This window comes from Aricia agestis, chromosome 1, assembly GCF_905147365.1.
Source record: "Aricia agestis chromosome 1, ilAriAges1.1, whole genome shotgun sequence".
Lineage (NCBI taxonomy): Eukaryota > Metazoa > Arthropoda > Insecta > Lepidoptera > Lycaenidae > Aricia > Aricia agestis.
Genome location: NC_056406.1, coordinates 7100916 through 7125669, shown reverse-complemented (window position 1 = coordinate 7125669; position 24754 = coordinate 7100916). Strand labels below are relative to the sequence as shown.

At 34.7% G+C, this 24754-nt stretch overlaps 1 protein-coding gene and 1 long non-coding RNA gene across 3 annotated transcripts in view; one reads left to right on the top strand and one right to left on the bottom strand.

Annotated features, from left to right (window-relative positions):
• Nucleotides 1–24754, top strand: part of LOC121729484 — a 92445-nt gene that overhangs the window by 54400 nt on the left and 13291 nt on the right. The window contains exons 4-6 of one of the 2 annotated variants that reach the window (XM_042118009.1): nt 6052–6151; nt 6505–6613; nt 21412–21420. In XM_042118009.1, the coding sequence (XP_041973943.1) occupies nt 6052–6151; nt 6505–6613; nt 21412–21420 (218 nt within the window). The remainder of the gene's footprint in view (nt 1–6051; nt 6152–6504; nt 6614–21411; nt 21421–24754) is intronic. The other variant, XM_042118016.1, reaches the window with a different exon arrangement.
• Nucleotides 1915–20123, bottom strand: LOC121729500. Its single transcript, XR_006035977.1, has 3 exons — nt 20112–20123; nt 19763–19765; nt 1915–1965 (listed from the first exon to the last, which is right to left on the bottom strand). It is a non-coding gene; the product is annotated as an uncharacterized LOC121729500 (long non-coding RNA).

Genomic DNA, 24754 nt, shown 5'->3' with positions numbered 1-24754 from the left:
TGCCCAAAGGATGAAAACGGGAGCCTATTCCTAATGAGTCTAGACTTCGCTGTCTGTCTGTCGTCCGTCCGTGTGTCACGAGGCTAGATCTCGAGAACCGCAATAGCTAGATATTTTAATTTTTTACAAATTATGTACTTTTGTTGTCGCTATAAAAGCTAATAGTCCAACTAAAATAAAATAAATGATTAATCGAGGGTCTCATACAACAAACACGTTTTTTGCCCTTTTATTGCTCTATATCCATAATGGTAAAAGTAAGGTTTTTGAAAATTTCAGAAAATACCAACATAATTGTATTTCAACTTTAATAATAAGTAATAAAAAGTCCATAAACTTGTGATTTAAGTGGGGCTCCCATACAAATTTACGGTACGGAACCCTATGTACGCCAGTCCGACTCGCACTTGGCCAGTTTCATAATTTTTCCTTTCATTGTGGATAACGACCTACCTTGTTGCCAAATTTCAAGGTTCTAAGTCTGCTAGAAGTACCTTAGAATTTTGATGATCTGTCAGTCAGTGAGTGACAAAATGTAGTAACTTTGATCATCCGTAACTATGAAACTATTTATTGAAATGTTATGTAATTTGGAGGTTAAGCTAGTTTTAATACTTGATCCTAGTCACCGAAATTCTAAATCCCTAGCTTTGTTAACATCGAGGATAAAGGGGGTGTGAAAAAGCCGCGAACCGCTTCGAGAAAAGTATGCTACGGCCGTGCCTTTGCTAAAAAGCTTGGCTGGAGCACTGCCGTGCTCCCAGATTTATTATATCTAAACAAAGCCTAAAACCTAACTTTTTAAAAATTGAAGTAAAATATGAAATTGAAACAACTCATTTCATTCTAAAGTCTGTCTGCTATTTTAGTAATCAATAAACGAGGAGCTTATAAATAAAATTTGGTAATCAAAAAGGCTTAGATGCCTACAGAGATTTATTTCCAACGATACTTTTCAGTCTCAAGGTTAAATAATCTAGTTATTTGTGGACCTGTCAAAAATATTAATTCGTGCAATGTTCCTAATTAAAAGTTTCAATTTACCCCTAAGCCCAAAAGCGACAGACAATGAAAACAACGAAGCTCAGAATTTCGTACAAATTTTGACATCTATCACGAAATTTTGTACCATCGAAGAAATTGATTCATAGGCAGTTGACAGGCCCACGTCATTTGGTCGGATCATGTCAATTCAATATTAATTGCGATCTGTCGGTTGGGTTTGACATAAATGGCCATAAGTGGCCAAATTACGTACGACTCCCATCTGTCTATGAATCAACTTCCTTGATAGTACCTCGATACGCCGTTTGGCCTTCAGCAGCAGAAATAAAAATGTAAATGAAGTATTATCACCCTCGATTGGAGATGAACTTTGAGTCACGTTGTTTTGTGAATGTTAATTAGTTGTCGTGAGTTAAACTGAGATACTCCTACTATGTGTCTTTTTTGGGGAGGGTGAAGTTACTTTAATGCTAAGTACTCACATACGGTTTTGCTCGATAGTTTTACTCCGAATCGAAGGAAATGACATATTTGACATATATTTTAATTCCATCGAGCCGGCTCGAAGCGAGCCTTCGAGCTGTCAGTTTTGCGGTACACACGGTGGTTATTGCTCGATTTGGAGTAAAACTATCGAGTAAAACCGTATGTGAGTACTTAGCTTAAAGGACGCCTTAAAAAGAGTTAAAATCGGTTAGAATAGTGACGTAGTAGGCACGTTCTTTCTGTTTCTCGTACTTGTTTTCTATGACGTGGGATATAAATCAAATCTATGGAGTGACATGCATGTTAATTGTTAATGGATTTTGAAGTAATAATCCTACAAGGATATTTGGGCCCGTAGCAGAAGTGTCGCCGAAATCGTTTGGAATCTACGGTTTTCTTTCGGTGAAACCGCACTAGTATGGTCACAGCACGACGCGACACTTCACTTCCATAGAACTAACGTTTGTAAAACGTCTGACACACGACACACGTTTGTAAAACGTCAGTTCTATGAAAGTTTTTCGTCGTGTCGTGTGATCGTGTCGCACTGGTGTGGACTTGCCTTTAATGTTATCCAAGGCGGGTGTAGCGGAATAATAATAATTATATTCAGAATTATTACGCCGCGCTCGTGTCATCGAGGGTTACAGTTGTTTTGACATCATAATGTCACTAAAATTAATAGCCTTATGATTTTTGTAGGATTTATCCGGATAGATACAAAAATCTTATGGCACACACATCCGGGTGTTACCCAAATCATTTCAGGTAAATCATCACAACTAACAATTACTGACATGTAATTGAAACAGTACTAAAGGAAAAATGCTACATAGAGCAAAACGCAAAACTTCGCGTGTAAATAAAATTAGTGATACATGGTGATACGTATACATATAATACTAGCTGTCCCGGCAAACGTTTCTTTGCCATATAAAGTATTTCGCCCGTATTATTTTATTGAAGTGACTAAATAAGTATGTCACCATGGCAACGTCCATCGCTATCCCGTCGCACAAACAATGGTCGCCGTCAGTCTCGAGTTGTAATAATTTACTATTATTTATTCAACAAATGCACTTATCAATACCTATAATAAGTACCCAGTAGCCGATTCTCAGACCCACTGAATGTGCTTATTATAAAATTTGGTTTAAATCAGTAAAGCCGTTTCGGAGGAGTACGCGGCCTAACATTGTGACACGAGAATTTTATATATAAGAAGAAGAAGATTACAAAATATGTTTTGTCTATCAGTTGTAATGAAATGTTAATTGTAGCCCGCGGACACGATGCTGGCGCGTGACTTGTGTTGTTTAGGTTAACTGGATTTAACGTTGTCTGTTCTTATTGATTAAAGAATTACTCTAAAAAGATTTTTCTTTATATCTCTTTATTTTTAACTTAGAACTTATTACCTTTTACAAATATACATTATTTATTTAGTTAATAACATAATTAGATCTAGATCGTATCAAAATAGAAATATACAAAATAAAGGCTAAACCATCATAAGTTTGACTTACATGGGCAAACTCTTATCTAGTTAGAACTTTAAGACCCAAATCAAAGACAAACAAAAGTACAGTTTCAAACTCTCCAAAGTTTCGCCTGTTATTACTTATTCGTGTATTAAGTTATATCTGTAGAGATTAAAATCTAATAGTACAAAATAGATAGAAGTTAAAAAAATTAATCTTTGTAAATAAAAATTAATTTAAAATTTTGTTAGTCTCGCTGAAATTCGAGAATGGCTGAACTGGTTTGACTAATTTTGGTCTTGAAATATTCATGGAAGTCCAGGGAAGGCTTATATTAGAATATATTATAATATCATAGTATTGATACATTATGCCGTAAATAGGGCGGTGCCACCGGTGCCCAGGCACAGGGCGTAGAGTCTGAGAGGGCGCAAGAATGGTTGGAGACCAGACAGATCCTTATTTTTCGAATTGCTCCCGATAAGTTCCCGCTGCGCCCCAGAGATGTTTCCCAATGTAGTAAAAAAATATCCACAGCCGAATATTATATTATAACCTCCTCCTTTTTGGAAGTCGGTTAAAAAACAAAGGTGCAGTTATATAGAAGCTCGCACAGGGCGCAAAAAAGGCTATTTACGGCACTGTTGATACAATGTTCACCGGGTCATCTAGTAATTAATAATGTTAATGAGATGTTTTGCTGGAGCAGCGTTTTTATATTACACTTATTAAGATAATGCCAGTTACTATGTAAGGTTACACATAGCCCATAGAATAATAGACAGTGCCTTTCTTTCTTGTCTTCTGGATCTGTTAATTCTGTGATTATAATCTACTGGCGCGGGTGTCCGACTGATCACTGAATCGCGTGCCGGCCCACCCTATTTGCTTTCTTTTCACGCATAACAAGAAATACCAGATTGATGATTATGCTTTATGTACTTTTTACGACCTTCTTCTATCAGAATTGATAAAGAAATTTAGGTTCATATTGTAAATAGCGTGTTTATCTTTGCGCTTAGTAATAATTTATTCAGACTACATTAACCCTTATTCGGGCATAACGGAAAAAAACAGTTTTGCATGGCTTAAGTAGATGTTCTTAGGTCAATTAGGATATCTGAGAACATAAAATCAATTATATATTACTGAAACTGAAAATAATATTGTTTTTATGGGCGGGAAATTATAACCCTTTGCTTGTTCATGACGAAGGTGAGAAGTTATTTTCTTTTGCCCCATTAAATAAATAGATTAGTTAGTTGTTCTGACTGTACTTTTGAATTTATTTTCCTTAATAAATGTGAACAAAATGATTTAAATTAAAACGAGCTTATGGATCAGTATGCGAATAAAGCATCTAATAAAGTATAAACAATAAAATACCCAATCTTTTAAAGTTATTTATTAAAAAGAATATTAATCAGACATTTACACAGTTTACACAGACACATTTTTATGTATATATAGCCATTTTGCGTCACTAATATGTATGTATATTAGTGACGCAAAATGGAGTTGCTAATGGACAATGCGAACTATTTCCCCACTTGCAAGTATGTATTTCAAATGAATCAAAACCACATAAACACAACGTTTTTGCACTGAAAATCATAACAAAGCTACACAGAATAATATAATAAATTAGTACATATTATCAAATCAAATATCTATACAAGTACTAGATTTTTTTTTTGAAGAAACTTTGCAGATTTATGTCTCCACTATATGAAAATCGCGCAATTTTTTCAAAACTGTCATTTATTTGATTCTGTCATTGACACTTGACACTTAAAGGGCTGGGTTCCTAGAAAGATAATGTTGTAATCTTTGAGTTTTTCATCATTGGTTGTAATTATCTTAGATTCTATTTGTGTAAAGAAAAACATAAAAGGCAAACTTTTATGTTTTTCTTTACACAAATAGAATTCACACAAATTTCAAAAATATTCGAAATTTTAGCTAGAGTGAGAGGGTGGGAAAATAGTGTGCCCGATTAAGGGTAGTAGTAGTGCTGAGTTATGATTCGTAGTAAATAGCGTTTTTAACATCACACATCAAATGAATTGAATTTACTACTTGGAAAAACTTAGCATTTCAGCGTATTCCGAAGTTTCAGGCTAATGGATGAACCCAAAATTACTGTAAATAAATGAAAACAATTAGCATTAGAACCAGCCGGCGTTGATTATTCTGTCAAGGTTATTATAAATGTCCCTTGATATCTCGTCTAAGCCAGCCCCTACTTAGGAGCGGGCTTACCCACTCGCATCAAATTGCCCTGCAATATTTATAAACGTGGGAGAACGCTAAATATATAACATATGGAACTGATGTAGAACACTTTGCATATAGCTAACTAATTTAGTATCAGGTTAACATACTAGATATAGTAAATTAAGAAACTTATTATTGTATGCTATGTTATGTAGTAATTTTGTGTATATAGTATATTTATGTTTTGATATATTCCGCCAAATATCATGAAAACCTAAGCTAGGAGTTTTCACGTTCACTCTGAAATCAGGCGAGACGAGACGCGACGTCTTAATTACACACGGCGCTGCTCGCCAGTTCTGTTAAGCTGGAACTTGGCCTGACAAGCTACCGCGTGTCTAGATGGTACAAAAACAAAATTCTTTTACAGCGAAATCGAAATACGTTTCTATTTAGCATTGACATGGCCAAGTTGTGCTTCGTCTGACTTTCTTGAACTGACCAATCTCCTGGCAAGGAACCCCCTATATAATATCGTTAAAAAGTGAACAGATGCGAGTTGGACTCGCGCACGAAGGGTTCCGTACCATTATATAGCAAAAATAGACAAAAATTATGTTTTTGTTCGGGACCCTCTCTTAAATATGTAATTTATTTTATTTTTAGTATTTGTTGCTATAGCATATTATAATCTGTGAAAATTTCAGAAGTCTAGCTATAGGGAATGACAGACAGACGGACAGAGATCGAAGTCTTAGTAAAAGGGTTCCATGGAACCAAACCAACGTTTAAACTTCACGTTTTCTTTTACCATTAAAAATTTAAAGGTTTCAAGGGTTAATAACGGTGTGATATATTTTAGAGCGTCCGATCGATCGCCGTTCGACGGGTCCTGCTGCTCCGGCTACCGGCCCGTCGACTCCGCCAGCCTCGAGACGCCCGATGAGGACGAGTTGGATCCGGTATGGACATGCCTTTACATTTATACCATAGACCAGCAGGGCAATTCACGATTCCCGTTCGACACGCAGACTTTACCGTACGGGGATTGCTCAATGCTCAATGTTTATCGCATAAGTGCTCATTAAATTAAAGTTAAGTAATCGCTAAATCGTTTGTCTAAATATAGGTGTTTTTGACAAATATTTTTAAGTATCATTCTTCTTCTATTGTGTAATATATTATCTGATTTAGATTCTCTATAGTCAGTCACATAGCGTTTTGCTTCCTGATATTTATAAGTAGTTGGCTTACACAGTTAAGATATAATAATCAGTCTACAAATTCCCTTCTTACAATATTCTACCTCCTGCAGATACCGAAATACCGAGTGGTGCTTCTCGGAGACGCCGGAGTGGGGAAGACGGCTCTCGTCTCCCAGTTTATGACGTCAGAGTACATGAACACGTACGACGCGAGCCTGGGTAAGCCATACAGCATACACCATGGTACCTTACAGTAGAACCTTCTAGACGTTAGACAGTTGGAGCATGGGTGCATGTACAGAAGAAAGCTTACCGCTTTTCGTGTAAGTAGTAGAAGTAAAGAGGCACCTTTGTATTACGTAATACTCGTATCACATCTAATATCTTCAGTAATAATTTTAGCTGTAACAAGATAATGAGTATAAAGTTGTATTAGGTAAATCAAAAGTTGTTTATGTACTATCAGAGAAGTTGATTCCTAGGTAGATGGCGGACCTAAGTAATTTGGTCGCGTTGTGTCAAACCCATCCGATCGATCACAATTAACATTGAATTGACATAAGCCGACCACATGACGTAGGTCCGTCAACTGCCTAGGAATCAGTTTCCTCGATGGTACTTGGTAAAAATTACAAAAAATATTCGATAATTCAAAAAGCAATATAGTAATGACATTAAATTATTTTAGGCAACCGAAAAACATGTACATTCGACATAATTATTACGAGTACAAGCGGTCCATGTAAATTTTACTGAAAATAATTACGGGTAAAAATGTAAAGAATTCATTATGAATATTATCCTCCCTCGAAGCATTTTATGTTATTAATTTCTCAACTTTCCTAGCCGCGCAAAAAGAAAAAACAAATTAAAAACTTTGCTCAGCTTTTTCATTTAATTACTTCCACTAAATCTTACGTCGGACACTCGTTGATTTAATCTTATGGTTTGTGTTTTTATTTTCACTGAGACTACAATCTACACGAATACAAATTATTGTGTTTCTTTAATTAACGTTTTAATAATTTGCAGGTTCGGAATTAAAAGAGTTTTTTATTTGATAGAATTTCTATTTTAAAGTTGCAAAATCACAAAATCCTATTTGGAGTCTTTTCCATTTTTATGCTTCAGGCTGAAAATGACTGTCAATTAATTTTTCCAGCGTTACATTTCCAACCATTTGCGCTTAACTGCTGGGGAGGACGTCACTTGTGATGATGCAATTAAAAAAGAAATAAAACTAAACGACTTTTTAAGTAAAAAATATATTTCAAAGAAGATTACTTGGAATAAATATAAATCTTATTTATGGTATACTCATAGTTTTTAGAGATTTTTCTAAACACCAAATAACTGTTACAAAAATAACAGTTATTTGGTGTTTTTTTAGGGTTCCGTACCCAAAGGGTAGAAACGGGACCCTAATTAGGTACTAAGACTTCGATGTCAGTCCGTCTGTCTGTCTGTCTGTCTGTCTGTCTCCAAGCTGTATCTCAGAAACCGCTATAGCCAGATTTCTGAAATTTTCACAGATTGTATATTTCTGTTGCCGCTATACCAAATACTAAAAACAAAATGAATTGACAATGGCATCAGGTAGGCACTTGAAATGTTCACAAAATATTTATTTGTACCTCTATTTATACTTTAATAATTATTCGTAATGAAATTAAAATAAACTATACAATTAAGGGGGGTTCCCATACAAAAAACACAATTTATGCCCATTATTGCTCTGTAATGGTATGGAAGTGGAACCCTTCGTGCGCGAGTCCAAGTCGCATTTGCTCGTTTTTTTCGATCAAACAGCAATGTAGTACTAAAATCTACTAAAAGAAAATTGGTCGGTCGATGTCGCGTGTTGGTTCTAGACTAAATTAATTGATTTATTCGTGACTGAATCCTTACATTGTATATGTAATAAGCAGGCTAAGCCTATAATCAAACGTGCACTCAAAGTGCACTCAAATCAACCAAATTGGACGTAGATAATTATGGTTAATTATTATAGATATTATCAGTGAAATTGACTCATAGGCAAATGGCGGCCCTTCGTCATTTGGACGGTTTATATCAAACCCAACTAACTGATCGAAACTAATTGAAATAATCCAACAAAATAACGTAGGTCCGCCGTCTGCCGCCGAAATAATTTATCTGACGGTACATATAGTATTATGTGAGTGCTGTTATACTGATTAAAAATCAATAGAATTCGTTGTTCGAAAGCATCGAATGTATTTTCGATAACTTTTATATTTTATCGCGGTTCGTCAAGTATCCATTATAGTCCAGGATCCAGCGTTACAGATTTATGGCGGCCATTTTGAATGAATATGTGAAGGGGCGATCGTTGCCGCTTTTTATTGTAAAAAATACGACCACGCAATACTTTATGGTATTATATTTCTCCCGGCTATATCTTGTTACGAGGATTTCAGTCTTTTCGCAATTGAAATGGGGGGAAATGATAAATTTTAGCTGAAAATAGACGTCTTCTTTTTTAGACCAGTGTTTTTCGACCTTTTTTATGGCGCGACCCCCTTATCCTTGGTATGAAAAAGTTATTCATGACCCCTTTTTTCCTTTTGTTAAAATTATCCTACTTAATATATAAATAAATTGATATATTAAGTTAAAAAAAAAGATTAAATAATCTTTTTTTTAATGAAATAGTTTTCTCAACCTCAGGAGCTTTTTTTAAGACATTAACATTTTATGATGCCCTTTTTGTCTCCTTCTCTTTTCTTTTTTCATACTTAGAAGCTTTTTCAACACATTAACATTTTACGATGCATAACATTTACGATGCATTTTACGACATCGTGACAAACAAACGTACACATTAGTAGTTGGAATGATACATGGGTAGATTTACATATAAACTAGGTGGGATTATATCATGCCGCACTGAGCCACTATTGTACAGACCGCAGACGTAATCTCCTCTAAACTTTTAATCCCGCCCCTGATACAAATGTAAAAATAATTCACGTTTCACGTGACGATTAATTAAAAGTTTTCCGTACGTAACGTGAACACCGTGACGGATATTTTGCAAGCATTTTATCTTATTATTTACGATTAGGAATTTGATATAAAAATTATGCCCATACACCTAGTTCAAAATAAAAAACAACGGGTTGTATTCGAAATTTGGGTGAGCCGGCGAAAATGAAACCGAACCTGCAGGAGCGCCTGCTCTTGCAGGTTCGGTTTCACTTTGCAATTACAAGACGAAAATACGTGCCTACTAGCTGTCCTGGCAAACGTTTCTTTGCCATATAAAGTATTTCGCCCGTATAATTTTATTCAAGTGACTAAATAAGTATGTCACCATGACAACGTCCATCGCTATCCCGCACAAACAATGGTCGCCGAGTTGTAATAATTTACTATTATTTATTCTACAAATGCACTTATCAATTTAAAAAGTACTCAGTAGCCGATTCTCAAACCCACTGAATATGCATATAAAATTTGGTTAAAATCAGTAAAGCCGTTTTGGAGGAATACGCGGCCTAACATTGTGACACGAGAATTTTATATATAAGATATTTTTTCGTCTTGCAGTAGAAAGAGGGAAAACAGCTAAAGTTTGGGTTAAAAAATTGAAACACGCTGCAGGACGACTTTTAGAAAAATTTGACCCATCCCAAAATTAAGGAACAATGACGCAAAACAAACTCGACTTTTTCTTTTACCTTTTAAAACAATTTATCAAACTAGTTTAAAATAATTTGTAGCAAACATTTGCAAGGTACAATATTGAGGCCATCCCCTGAGCAAACGACCTTGACCATACATTTGCCGCGTAGCTGAGATCGCACCAAAATTCAATTTTTTTTTTACTTATCTTAGTTCAAAATTGACCCAAAAAAATTCAAACCGCAAATATGTAGTTAATGAAATTGTCGATCTATGGGCGTGTGTTTCAAAAAAACGTAATTTGTAAATAGATAAATAATATCTATGCTTGAATAAAAAAAAAAGGTATTACTTTGGAAGCTGATATCAGGAGTATAATAAACAAAAATAGGAAATTAACTGAGAAAGGAATGTTCATATGCTGAAGATCATTGCTGTATTATTATTATAATTTTGTAGCTTTCAAATTATGAGTTAATAATTCTCCGTAGGGGGAGCGCCACTTCACCGCTACGAATGCTAATAAGGTGTGCTACAATTTACAACTGCTACGGTGCTACGAAAGCTACGGCTACGGTGTGCTACGAGCATAAAGTTAATATACCTAGTGGAATAGACCAACAATCTCGAGCTGTCAAACGTAACCAAAATTGGTTTTCATCTGTGTGAAAAATATATGTACGTATACACTTACTCGTACACAAGCATGATTGAACATGAATTCTATGAGATTAAATAATTGTCAACGTGCGGCACGTGCCGACTGGACGTCAAAAAAAGAGTGCTGCTGTCATGTACCACGCAGTGTTACTGATAGTGACATCTCTCTTGCTCAGGGGGCCTATTATGAGCTCTTAAATCCATTCACTTTACGTCCTTATACAGTCAGTATAAGGGCCTTTGTTTCTCTATTCCGCTTTACTTTTATGGCTACGAGATACTTTTATTAACACGCGGGCTAATTGAACCGATTGTTTATATGATAATCAACTTCATCATCACTGGCATAAGACTTAAAATCGAGCGTCGTTATAAATGTAGAGCTGATGGATAAAGGTGCGTGCCCAAGTACACACTTCACTGTGATTCTGAAGCCTTTACACTTTAGTCCTAAGCTACTGTCCATACTAATATTATACATGCGAAAGTGTACTGACGAAAGTTACCTCTTCACGCCTGAACCGCTGAACCAATCTTGCCGGGTATGCAGATACTTTGGACATTGGACACTTTGTCACGGTAAAGAACGTCCATTAAACATTTACAGTTTTATTTTCAAGATTAAATAGCACATTTCATTTTTATTGACCTTAGCCTTTTTATCACTAAAATTTATGCATTAGCACTTTACAAGCCATTTGTAAACAGCTGAACTCGTATATAAAATATGATATCAACAATAATTTATTTCAAAATATACTTGTACGTAGCAGTTTTGTAACCAACCTCTATTCATAAATATAATGAAACTGCAGAAATGAAATTTCTGTAAGATATTCAAAAATAATAAGCGGGGGTGTCATTCCATCGCTATAGAAGCCAAAAATGTGGTTAGTTTTTTTGTCTGAGTGTCAAAAACGAAAACTACTAATCCGATTTGAATGCGGTTTTCGTTCAGATTGCATTGACAGATTGATTTGACGGTTTTCATTGACAGTGCAGATATATTTGTCTTCTTTCAACTTAACATCTAGTGTATACATTTTCCCCCCACCTCTCTAAGGGGACAAAAGAAGGGGTCAGATTTTGTATCAATTTTTTTTCTTTAATGGACTTACTTCATATTATTTACTGTGTTTTCCAACTTAACATCTTGTGTATAAAATTCTCTCTCTGTCTGTCTGCCCGCCTGCCTGTCTATCTGTCTGTCTGTATGTCTCTCTGTCTGTATGTCTCTCTGTCTGTATGTCTCTCTGTCTACGTCTACTACTGTGTTACTTGATGACGCCCGCAACTTCGTTGCTCCAAAATTCGTTTGTCGCGCGGGAACCGTACATCTTTACGAGATAAAAAGTATCCTATGTCCTTTCCCAGGATACAATGTATCTTCATACTAAATTTCAGCTAAATCGGTTTAGCGGTTGGGACGTGAAGAAGTAACAGATAGACAGACACACTTTCGCATTTATAATAATATTAAATATGGATATGGATTAGTATGGATATGGATATTTTGACAGCTACTATTATGCTGTAGATATTCTCAAATCAAAATTTTCATGGAAAGCATTTTCGAAAATTAATATTTTATCAAAAACAAACAGAAGTCATCCCTCAGAGCTTCACTTTTCGGCATACATTTTATACGTGAGGTTTTAGATAACGTCGGAACAATATATTTGGACGACGTGTTTGTGTTAGCCCTTCGCGAGTGTTTGATAAGTCCTCAGCCGCCGTCCAAAATGTTGCCTGAGCAAACACATCCATCGTGTAATAATAGAAATAGCTTCAAACGGGATTGTGGAAACCTAGACTTAGGGTGATAACTATGTATTATTTTGCTTTATCGGTGATAATATCCCATAAGTCATTTCTCAACAGAGGCGTAGTTTACATATAGATTACTCCTTGACAGAAGTTTTCATAAACAGCGAGGTACTATTCTATCTATAAACTGTAATTACTTACCTCTTCACGCCTGAACCGCTGAACCAATCTTGCCGGGTATGCAGATACATTGAAAAAGGACATTGGACATTTTTTCCCGGTAAAGAACATCCATTAAACATAAATTACAGTTTTACTTTTAACATATTATAGCAATGAGTTTCAAAATACTTAGTAACATAGAATATCATTGTATTATAGTATATTTTATTTTTATTGAAATATTCAATAAAAATAAAATAAAAATGTTTTTTTATTGATTTGGCTAATTTAGTGTTTGAAATATTCGTGGAATTCCAGAGAAAGTTTATACTATATATTAATTCGGCTATGTTCTTTTTAATTTATGAACTCAACAATTATCATTAAAATGTGAAATAGATTTCACCAAAAAATCATTTTGGCGTGTTTAAATATCGTGTCGTATTACATACTGTCACACAAACTTACACTACAGAAAAATGTCACGTTAGCTTTATAAAATCTCTGTTTGATATTTCAACACTGTCGACGCGCTCTCCGGCTGCGGACATCGGAAACAAAGGAAATATCAAAGTGCATTTTATTAATCTGCCCGTCAGAGGTTTTAGTACACATTTCACTAACAAAGCTTTGTACTTCGGAGACTGGTAACACTGATGACGCTGGACTTTGCGCTGGACATAGCAGATTGACGTGTCACTTTAGGCCAACAATACAACTTTCTAACCCGTGTTTCTAACTTTACGCCTCCGATATCTTTGAGCATATTGTGAAGTGACGGATCTTAATTTTTTTAATAAAATATACAGTAAATTGTGTCCGCGGCTACGTGTACGAAAATACTCTTTTGTAAAGACATGTTTTTAGGATAAAGACAAGAACACATAATATTATACCTATAGTGTTAATATCAGCTTCTTGTATATGAAATTAAATAAAAATTTCTCCAACCATATTATGTTGAAGAAGTCAAAACCTACTATAAACATTCGCACAATTTTGCGTTTATAATAATGTAATTTTGTTTAATGCAAAACAGCATACATTTTTTCCGAGTAAAAAAAGTCGATCTTTTCTGTCAGTTTTTCAGCATTTAAATTTTATCTGCAGAATAAAATAATGTTTATTGAATTGCTATTATTTATAACATAATTATTATGATTGGCATAGTTAAACATTAATACGCGAGAGAAAAACTTTGTATCCCTTTTGACGAAAACTGGGGAAACGTAGGTGAATGAAATTTTGCACAGTTGTAGTTTATAATATGATGAAGGAGTGCATCGAGCTATATTATTTTGAAATTATGCTTTTATCATACATTTCTTAACAAATAAAACAATACACACACTACAACACACACACTAGGAAAGATGACAGATTTTTGAGCTTATGTCAATGTTTTTGAGTGACAAGCCTATACATACGAAACTCTTATTATAATGGCTGCGTTCCAGATGACGTTAATTTTGACCAAAACGCTCAAAACGTCCCCTTCTGCCGTTCCCTTTGGCGACCGGGGTCGTCTAAATCGCGGCTATGACGTCACTCATGACGTCATCATTTTCGCTCAAAACGACCCTTGACGAAGATGGGTCAAAGTGGGCGTTCTAGTTTTTTTTTTAATTTTAACGTAACTATATAGCGAAAGCCATGTTCGGAAAGTTTTCACGACAGAGTAGAGACAAAAAACTTTATATTATTTCATTACAAATAATATTTTAATTGAAATATGTATATTAAATGAAATAACATTTAATGAAATATTTTGATTGGAAAATAAATTGTTTTAAATGAAAGGTCAAATGATTTCTTATAAAATATAATACTAATTTTCATCTCTCCTATACCTGTTGACCTCGTACTTGACTAAGCATTACGCGGTATTGTTACCTAACGTTTATAATATGTGACAATAGTCAATATTCAACGTATGTGGTTTTGTTATTAAAATATGATTCAATGTGAAAACTCAAATACATATACTTAAGTAATAAAAGTTTAACTATATTAAAATATGAAAAAATGTAATACTAAAACCGAAACAAATATAATATTATGTATTTTATTTGTAAAATAAATGTAACTATAAACAATTACTTTTATTTACGACTTGAAGAAAAGGATCGTAATATCCAAGTTCGGTTCAATGTACCTATGTATAAAAAAAAATTATAGTTCTTTTTTTAAACTTTTCTCAAAACGCTCAAAACGATCCATAATCCGTTCCACTTGGGTTTGTATCACTGACGCTCACATGCTAGTGGAACGGGAAAAACTACAGTCTTGAGCGTTAGCGTTTCAACGTCATCTGGAACGTAGGGAATATATCAATATAAGTATTATATGGTTGAAGTCTGTTGAAAACAAGCTGACAAAATATTGAAAATGGATTATAGTTTTTTTATTGAATCTTAGATACTATTAGACAATGCTTACACAGCCAGTCTGAGATCAGCTGAGTTCTAGAGACAAGGGTTGAAAAAAAATATGATATTCAATATTATTTTACAAAATATAGGTAGTAGTCCTAATGTCGTTGAAACTGAGGTCGAATTCCGACCGTTGGGCGATCTCTAGTAAAAAAATAAAACCTCGTTAAAACCATAGGTTAAAACACAGTCGGGGAAATTGATTTTTCATTGTACATAACATGACTTTTATATCATTGGATATTACATTAAAAAAGGTTATGACTTTCTTATCGTTTCACATTTAGTAATAACTTTGCTCTAACCTTCACTCATGGAAATTTCTCGAAGTACTTCAATATTCACACATGGATGGAGTCATAAGATAAATTGTAAGCGCCATTTACTTTATTTAAGAAGCACTTACTTGATTTTATTTTTTCTAAGTACTAAAAGTATTCAATATCAATTTTCAGATACGTGCTAACTTATATAATATTATTCTACATGTTACCATAATATTATATGTCGACATAGTAGCTATACTATAATTTAATTTAAATAATGAGGTCGAGTAAAAAAGATATTGAACGATGTAAAAGAGATTTTCAATTATTGAGTGGAGTGATTTCCTCTTTGATGTATGGGTTTGTTTTTTGCCGTGAATTTAAGGGCGATAGAGTTCGCCATCGATTTAGGTTGGGGCCAAGTCATTCACCTCGCCCCCTCCCCCTCCATTCACCTATCGGTAGATCTGCCGAGCTCATGTATTGTAATCGCCTGCAAAATATAATTATTTTGCAACACTATACACACGCTAATTAATCGAAACGTTATACTTAATTGTTCAGGTTGATATTGTTACCTGAAAGCGGCGTTTGTGTTAATTAACATAATAGACAATTTAATAATACCAATACAATTTCACATTTTAATGACAACAATTATTATTTTGTGCCATGTTGGATAACCATATAGGCTACTACGTCTCTACTCGAAATGGCTCGTATTGGTCCATCGTGGGCCAACACGGATAGGCCGCAGCCCGCATTATAATGACGCAACAAGACGAAACCTTCATCGTATTGCGAGTTGTGACAGAAACTGGTCTAGACCTATGTTTGACTTTAAGTACGCTATAAGATAATAAATCACTTTTAAACGTAAGTCTGAAGTTATTTTATGCTTCAGTTCATATTATTATAAATACAGTTTAAAAATTAATCGGCAAATCGGTCGCGACTCGACAAATCACGTAGCAAAAAAGTTGTGAAATTTCCAAAGTTGGCGAAACTTTGTCTCGAGATTTCGTAAAGAAAATCCAATTGAAGTTTGCCGAAGGTCGAATTTTGTTTAATCGGCTTTCTTCACAGCTGATACTGAATGAGTTCGGAGTTAACAGCATGAATTGAAAAAAATATTTATTTGAGTTACGACTTTAATAAAAACTGCCGAATACCAAAAAGTGGAAATCAATGTATCTCTCCTATTGTTCTTTAAATGCGAATCAAATCCAGTCTATCATTTAGGATGGGCTGGATAGAGCATTAACATGTCCAACTATTGACGAAAATCTTAGACATTTTTCCGCAATGGGGATTGTCCATTTTTTTTTAATTTTGCTCATTACAAAAACATTTCGAGGAATAAGGTCAGTGATCGTTTTTCTGTATATAAACGAAAAAAATACCCATTATTTACTTATATTTTTGAACAAATATGTTTAACCTTAGTTTGACCTTCAATGGCGTTAAATTAGCAATAAATTCGATCAACATTACGTTTCGAACTTTTGGTAAGCTTCTCTTGGTATCAGCTTTCACATAATGAGAACTTGCATTTGACGAACCAGCCATTATAAATAAGATTGAAAGGAAAAAACATACTGCAGAGGTCAATTACTGGCCGCCGATGATGACGTCAGAGCGAAACTTTAAAAATTTATTGAGAAAAAACTAGCCAATGTATTTCAAAATTATTTAATTTATATTCTTAAAATACCCTATTTTAACGAAAAAAAAATATAAAAAGTACATGTGATTTTTTTTGGACAATGCCCATTCCCCTATAGAATAAACACTTGAATTTAATTCTTTAGATTTTGGAAGTTCGAAGGTATCTTGAACTTAGTAACCCCACTTTGCAAGTGAATCAATACTAATTGTAAGGTCTTCTTATCTCTGCTTTCGTGTGACGTTATCGCTTCGGTTTGTAATTAAGTTTCAGCATGGACAAAGAGCCGAAAATGTTGGCGTAAATTAAACCAGAAATTAGTTTATCCTGCTAATAACGAACCAGAATGTGCTAGCAAATGTCAGTTATACTTGTTTATCGGTACTTTCTTTTGTTTGAGTGATAGCAGCCAGCAAGAGTTTAATAAATGGTTTACTTACTTATGATGTCCTACAATTTCAAAATGCGGTGTTTTGCATTAAAGCATTTTTTACAGAATATGAAAATTTTTACAAGTTAAATTATGTACTCGTATACCACCTCCGGTAAAGCATTTTTTACAGAATATGAAAAGTGATGTTGCTTTAAAAGGATACCATAATTTAGGTGTTAAAATAGTTACATTTAAGTTAACGAAGAAGCGACCAATAAACTTTTATTGTAATGACGGATTACCCTAACGTTCCTCCCCGATATGAAAGATTCATATTCTTTTGGTTATTTGCCAAAATTGCCATACACTGTACTCACATTTTATAAAGAAAAAATCGGCCAAGTGTGAGTTAGACTCGCACACGAAAGGTTCTGTACCACAATAGCAACGACAGAGCAAAAATTGTGTTTTTTGTATGTATATTCCCTTAATTATTTAATTTATTAAAATTTTATTATTGATTATTAAAGTACAAATAGAACTGAGTATTTCGTGAATATTTCAAGTGCCTATGTATTGCAGTTATTGATATCGAGCAAAAAATAGCAAAAAAAAAATCACGTTTGTTGTATGGGAGCCCCCCTTAAATATTTGATTTAATTTTTTTTTGTATTAATTGTTGTTATAGCGGCAACAGATATAGTATTACATAATCTGTGAAAATTTCAGAAGTCTAGCTAAAGCGGTTCTTGAGTTACAGCCTGGAGACACACAGACAGACGGACAGACGGAAAGACGGATAGACGGACAGACGGAAAGACGGACAGACGGACAGACGGACAGACGGACAGACGGGCAGACGGAAAGACGGACAGACGGAAAGACGGACAGACATCGAAGTCTTAGTAATAGGGTCCCGTTTTTACCTTTTGGGTACGGAACCCTAAAAACAACTACCTTTGAACAAGCTGGACGACTAATTTTAGTATAATAAAACATAACAGAACATTCTAGTAATAATAATACTCCCCACACTGGTTTCGGTGACGGTGGCCAGTTTAATTGAAACCAGGCCTGTTACGCAGGAGTAATTTTATAGTGCCCACTGCCCAAGTATGTGTGTGTGCAGTACACAAGAACACTTTCTATTCTTTTCACTCTCATAACCCAGTGGGATGGAAGACCGACACGATTAGCAAGAGATCAGGCGCAGGACCGACTTTTTACATGCCCATCCGACGCATGAATCATCTTACTTGTCAGACAATCAGGTGGTCAGCCTGCACCGTCCTAATCAAACTTGGAAATAACACATATTATGTTTCCAACGCGGGAATCGAACCCACGACCTCCGAGTCAAGAGCCACGCTCTAAACCAGGGATGTTGCGGATCAAGATTTTTTCACATCCGCGGATGCGAATGCGGATGCGGATTTTTAGGGGCTCACATCCGCTGATGCGGATGCGGATGCGGATCTTTCGGATCCTACATAAATATAGTTTATAAAATGAAAAAGTATTATTTTAATTGTGATTAATGTGTTAGAAAATAATAGTACTTACAGATTCCCTAGAACAATTTTGTTTATTAATGTCAAGCAAATTTTTTGTGAGTAGCTTAATTTTGAAACGCATTTTGATTTTTGAATAGAACAATTTTAGGACCATCAAATCGAAATTTTAAATCATATTTATCTCTGTTAGATACCACTTTCGCATACATAGGAAATTGCTCTTTTTTGGTTTATCAAAATGAAGCTGTTTACGAAAAATTACCTTGATAGGAATAAAATACTTTTGTTTTAAAGAAATAATAATTTGTAAATGAAAATTACATTCATTCCAATCTACCACTTTTTTGTAAGTAAGTACACGAAGTTATAAATAGGAGCATAAAGCATTATACTTAAATTATGAAATAGTAATTATGTCGCTTTTTATTAAGTATGAAGCACAAACAAACACGTAGTGATTAATTTACACGAGACAATTGATATACCACAGTAAACGCGTCAGATCCTGTCACCATTTTTAGGGTTCTGTAATCAACAAGGAACCCTTATATTTTCGGTCTATCTGTCCGTCTGTCTGTCTGTTTCTCCACGGTTTCGCTCAGAGAATAGCGTACAAATCCGAAATTCGGCATGAATGCACACACATAATATAAACTATGTCGACAAAATGGTATATAAACCTTTAAAAAATGTATGGGACCTCCCTTACACATCAAGCGGTGATAATTATTTTTATTTCGCGTCCACTCCACCGTGTGTGATATCATTGGATAGGGTTTTTAAAAATAGTATTCAAAGATCATTTTCAAATTTAGGGATCCATTTGTGAAATATGCAAAGTTTTAAAGTGGAAGAAATCGTTAGTATCCAGTCCTTCTACCAGCTATTAGCTAAACGGTTGAATCTGAAAAATATGTGGAAAAATTCACGGGAGTAGGAAATATGCTAAATTTAAAAAGAAAATTATCACGGCTAAGAATACTTCATAAGTTCTGGAGAAGTACAAAGGAATTTTTCGTTCAAATTCCTTTGAATGTACCTGAGATGATGTTGTTAGTACTGTAAAACATATTGTTATAATTATTATTACATTCATTAACGATACAAAACTTATCAAAAACTGGCGGTACTACGGAACTAACGGGCTTTTTCGCTCCCATTGGTCATTTGTCACACGCAAACGGCACGCGCCATTCATAGACCACACCGCTTTTTTTTCTTGTCGCAACTTGTATGACATTCGCATCCGCATAAAAATCCGCATTGATTTAATGCGGATACGGATGCAGATGCGGATATCCAAATATATGGGGATGCTCCGCATTTACGGATGCGGATATTCGCAACATCCCTGCTCTAAACCACTAGACCACGGAGGCGCTACACATAGTAGTACAGACACTAGTACTAGTTATCTCATATTGGAAATAATGTTTCTAATCCAAATATTCGCGCCGTAGAAATCAGTGTTCCATTGTTCCCACATAAAAAATTATCTTTTTCCCTTTATCTCTCTTTTATTGGGGAGGCTTACGTAAAGAGGGCGCTAATAAATTATCACTTATTCATGAGTGAAATTAATTGTTTTCACAGATCGTGTATATCCGTTGCCGCTAAAACAATAAATACTAAAAACAAAATAAAATTAATATTTAAGGGGGGCTCCCATACAACAAACGTGATTTTTGGCATTTTTTGCTCTATATCGATAATAGCAACAGGCAGGTACTTGAATTTTTCACACAATACTTAGTTTTATGTAATTTTATGTTTAAAAAATTAAGAGGGGCTCCCATACAAAAAACAAAAATTTTGCCCTAATTTTTCTCTATAATGGTACGGAACCCTTCGTGCGCGAGTCCGACTCGCACTTGGCCGAATATTTTGACTTACACGGTGCCTCTTTACTTAGTTTCATTTTAATGTCGGAAAATTTGATTGGGAGCTAATAGAGCAAATATCGTTTATAGGTTCTTTAACTTTGAAGTTCAGCGTAAAGTGTGAAGTAAATCGTAGTCCAAGAGCCCCGAGTACTCCGAGAGGCGAGGACCGAGAAGGCTGTGAACTTTGTCATCTCATTAACATACTAATGTAATATCTAGCAAATTGGGTTATTGACGAACTGGAAACTTCGAGAACCTACTCGACCGGCATACTCAATTTCACCGAGTGATATTTAGTTACCAGCTACTGTTTGTGGATCCATTTTATTTCATTTATATCAAAAGAGTTTTAAACAAGCAAAAAGAGTTTTTTTTTTAAATTAGTTCAAATCGAAAAATAATAAAAATGTTTGCTTCTTTGTAAATATTTATGAATGTAAGTTATTTTCGAAGATTTTGCACTTTGACAAATATTAATTAGGTACCTAAGTATGTTGCTTGTAGTTTAAGTATAAAGTTTTAAATAGAGTAGAAATTCTATCCACATTATACTTAGTACAAATCTGTTGTTGACTTAGTTGTATGGCTGCTAGTGCTGGATCTATTGTAAATAACATTACTTCTTTTCATTTGCTGTCTGGTGAAGCAAAACGTGGTAAGTTCACTTTTATATTATATGTAGTATTACACCCGCTTGTTTATTTCATGGTGCATCTTTATTTAGTTTATTATAACTATTAAGATGATTTGTAATAATTAGCTTTAGAATAATTTTAAACCTAATTCTGCGATTCGATCCAAAATTAATACAGTTTCGATCGAGTCCGGATCCCATCAAACGACAAAATTGTATTATCAAAATTGGTTTTTGGTGTTTTGGTTAATCAGATCGCGCTTGGTATTCGTTCGACATTGGCGTGATATTAAAGCCTTTTATAGAACCGAGACTACATCGGTACTGTTTTTGATTGAAATACCGGAATCGGGAACATAATTTGGTGTTATATTATGTCCTATTATTATTGTGCTGAAATTGATACCGAAAAAAAGATGTTTCTCGTTTATTTGACGTCACTTACAAAAAAAAAAAACTATTTTCGTTTGTCGTGTCTTTATATTTTGCTTTTCTATTCAATTTCGTTAGCTTTTTACGCGTGACAAATTTTATTATACAAAGTTACTATACAAAAGTAGACAGTATTTTAACGACTGAAAAACCGAAATAGGGTAAAGTCGCCAGAGTCGAGTTGTGAAGCGCACGAACGAGACGAAGGCCGTACGTGAGGACTAGATAAAGGGTGCTCCAGCGTCCGCAAGGCCGTATAAAGGATGTCCTAACGTCCGCCAGCCCGTGATGAAGCACGTACGAGAGAAAAATGTTACAGCACTTTTACGTGTTGCTTATTTATTGCCCGCCGCGTGTGGAACATCGCCCTAACGAGGGCCCGCCACCTGATGCTGAGATTTAATTGTGGACCACATAATATTATGTAGCAGTTGAAATGAATGAGAGAAAAATACAATTTCTGATTTGGCAGTACACCAAGTTATACATAAAGTTAAAAATGAAAATAACTAACAGGAAGAAGAATATAATTACTGTTTTACACAGTGTTCGGCAAACGAGACGAATCTTTTTGAAATAAGTTATAGATATCAAAATTAATTTAATTTCTACGGTTGTTATACCAGTTGCGATTCGCCTTTTCTTTATTTAGCCACAATGCTGATGACGGCCAAATGTTTGCCAATTGGTTTAATATGTCGTGTCTTCATGCAGTAGCGGCGTTAGCGAGGCGACAGACGCTGGGCGACCGCCCAGGGCGCTGAATAAAAAGGGGCGCCGAACGCAAACAAAAGGGACGCCGCTATCAGCACCCTGGACGCCGAAGATATCTCGCCCAGGGCGCTGGGACTGCTAAATCCGGCACTGTCTTCATGTGACTTTAAAGATACAGTCACTAATTACTTATAGCATACTTTCAAAGACAGGTCCGGTCATAAAATATATGAGTGGGGACAGCTGTGAGTCTGTGACATATAATGGAAATAAAACTATATTATAGATAAAATAGTACGGTTGCCTAATGTCACCATTTCTTGAAATATAAATTTTGTAAAATAAAAATATAAATTACCATGCCGAAAACAAAACTTTACGAACTTACCTAACTTCTATATTTTCAAAGTTGTCAAGGGAGCAATAATTGGAAAAAGATTTTATTGTTCATCTGTTTTAAAGAATTTGTTAAAAGTTTATAAATAAGGAAAGATCCACTGATCGACGGGTTAAAAAAAGGAATTTTGGGCACGCACTTATAAGCGAAGCGCTTGTCAAACCGATGAATAGTGAAAAAATATGATAAGATTTTCTGTCCGTGCAGCCGGCATCAGCTTTGTTAATCTGAGATTATCTCGCGCACAAGTGTGGTTGTATCTTTTGTATTGTGCTGGTTTCGGAGTTACAACAAAATACCGAGAATTATCGGTACAATGTTTGTGGTTCGTATAAAAAATAACTGTTCCCCGAGGATAAATAGAAGGGAACGATGTCACAAATTCGCCGGAATAAAATATAACTTTGTTTTTATAAATATATATCAAAGTCTGGTTACGTTTAACCTTTTATTATGCTTTATTACATCTCACGGCGAATAAGCAATGTTCATTTTTATTCATTATCATGGCGCAAAGTTTATTAATAAATCAAACCCTCAACAGACTATAATTTATATACTAAGTAGTATGTTATAAATATACTTTATGATGTAAATATGTACTCCCAATAATATAGCAGTTTTTTACCAAAAAACAAACGCACTAAAACAAGCTTTTTGATATAGGTATAGTATATACTTATCATAAGATTATGTAATTCGTAAAAGATACGCTAGACATCATTTTTAAAGATTATAAAATATATTAATTTAAATACAAAATATTAATTTACTTTGTAATTAATTAACTAGGTACATACCTATATAGTATTTTCTCGATTAACTTCACAATAATTTTGTACACTTTCATTTTTTACTATTTGCGAAAACTTTATAATGGCTTATAGTTACAATCTAGTCAAGTTAATTTATACTAATAGCTGTTAGTTTTCCGAATATTTAAAAATAAAATAAAAAATTTAGTACTATTTCTAAAAATTTATTATCAAATTTTGCAATAGTATTAGGATTTGCTAGCTTAAAATATAGTAACGATCTATACCAGCTGAAATATTTTAATAAACCTCTCGCAGCTAAACTTTTAAGTGCTTCAAAGTTTTAATCAAAATGTATAGAGTGAATAAATAACTTATATGTAAATAGTTTCGGAGTTTACAGGCGATGGGGTTCGTTCACCCCGTCTGGTCCGTCTGTGTGTCCTCACTCCTCATCAGCCGTCACTATGGCCCCAATTAGTAGCTCGTCTAAGTACACTTCAGCTTTCAAAGCTCCGAGCTTTTAAGACGAAGCACATCTAGAATACAACATGTAACAAAAGTAAGTGATAATACTTAAGGGTGTGTATTAATGTGTATGTGTCCCATGTATACATTAGACGTGGGAGTGCCATGCTTCGGCACGAATGGGCCGGCTCGACCGGAGAAATACCACGTTCTCACAGAAAACCGCCGTGAGACAGCGCTTGCGCTTGCGCTGAAGGAGCAATTTTTTTTTTGTGATTTGTATGGGCAAGCGCTCCTGTAGGGTCAGGAATTTGCACATACAATAGTAAAAAAAGTTGCTCTTTCAGTGAACTCTATACATGGGACACATTACACACCCTATATTATTATCACTTAGTTTTGTTACATCCTGTATATTATGTTATAGCTCTAGGTTACACGATTAATATTAAGGTAGACTTTACTTTCTAGGAGTTAAAGGATGTCTGTCTGAAATGGCTAGCTTTCGAAGAATTGCTTGCCGTGAAGATCAGTGAGGGTTACAAATGTTTTGTTCTCAAAGCATATTGATTGAAATGTTGCCGCTCCG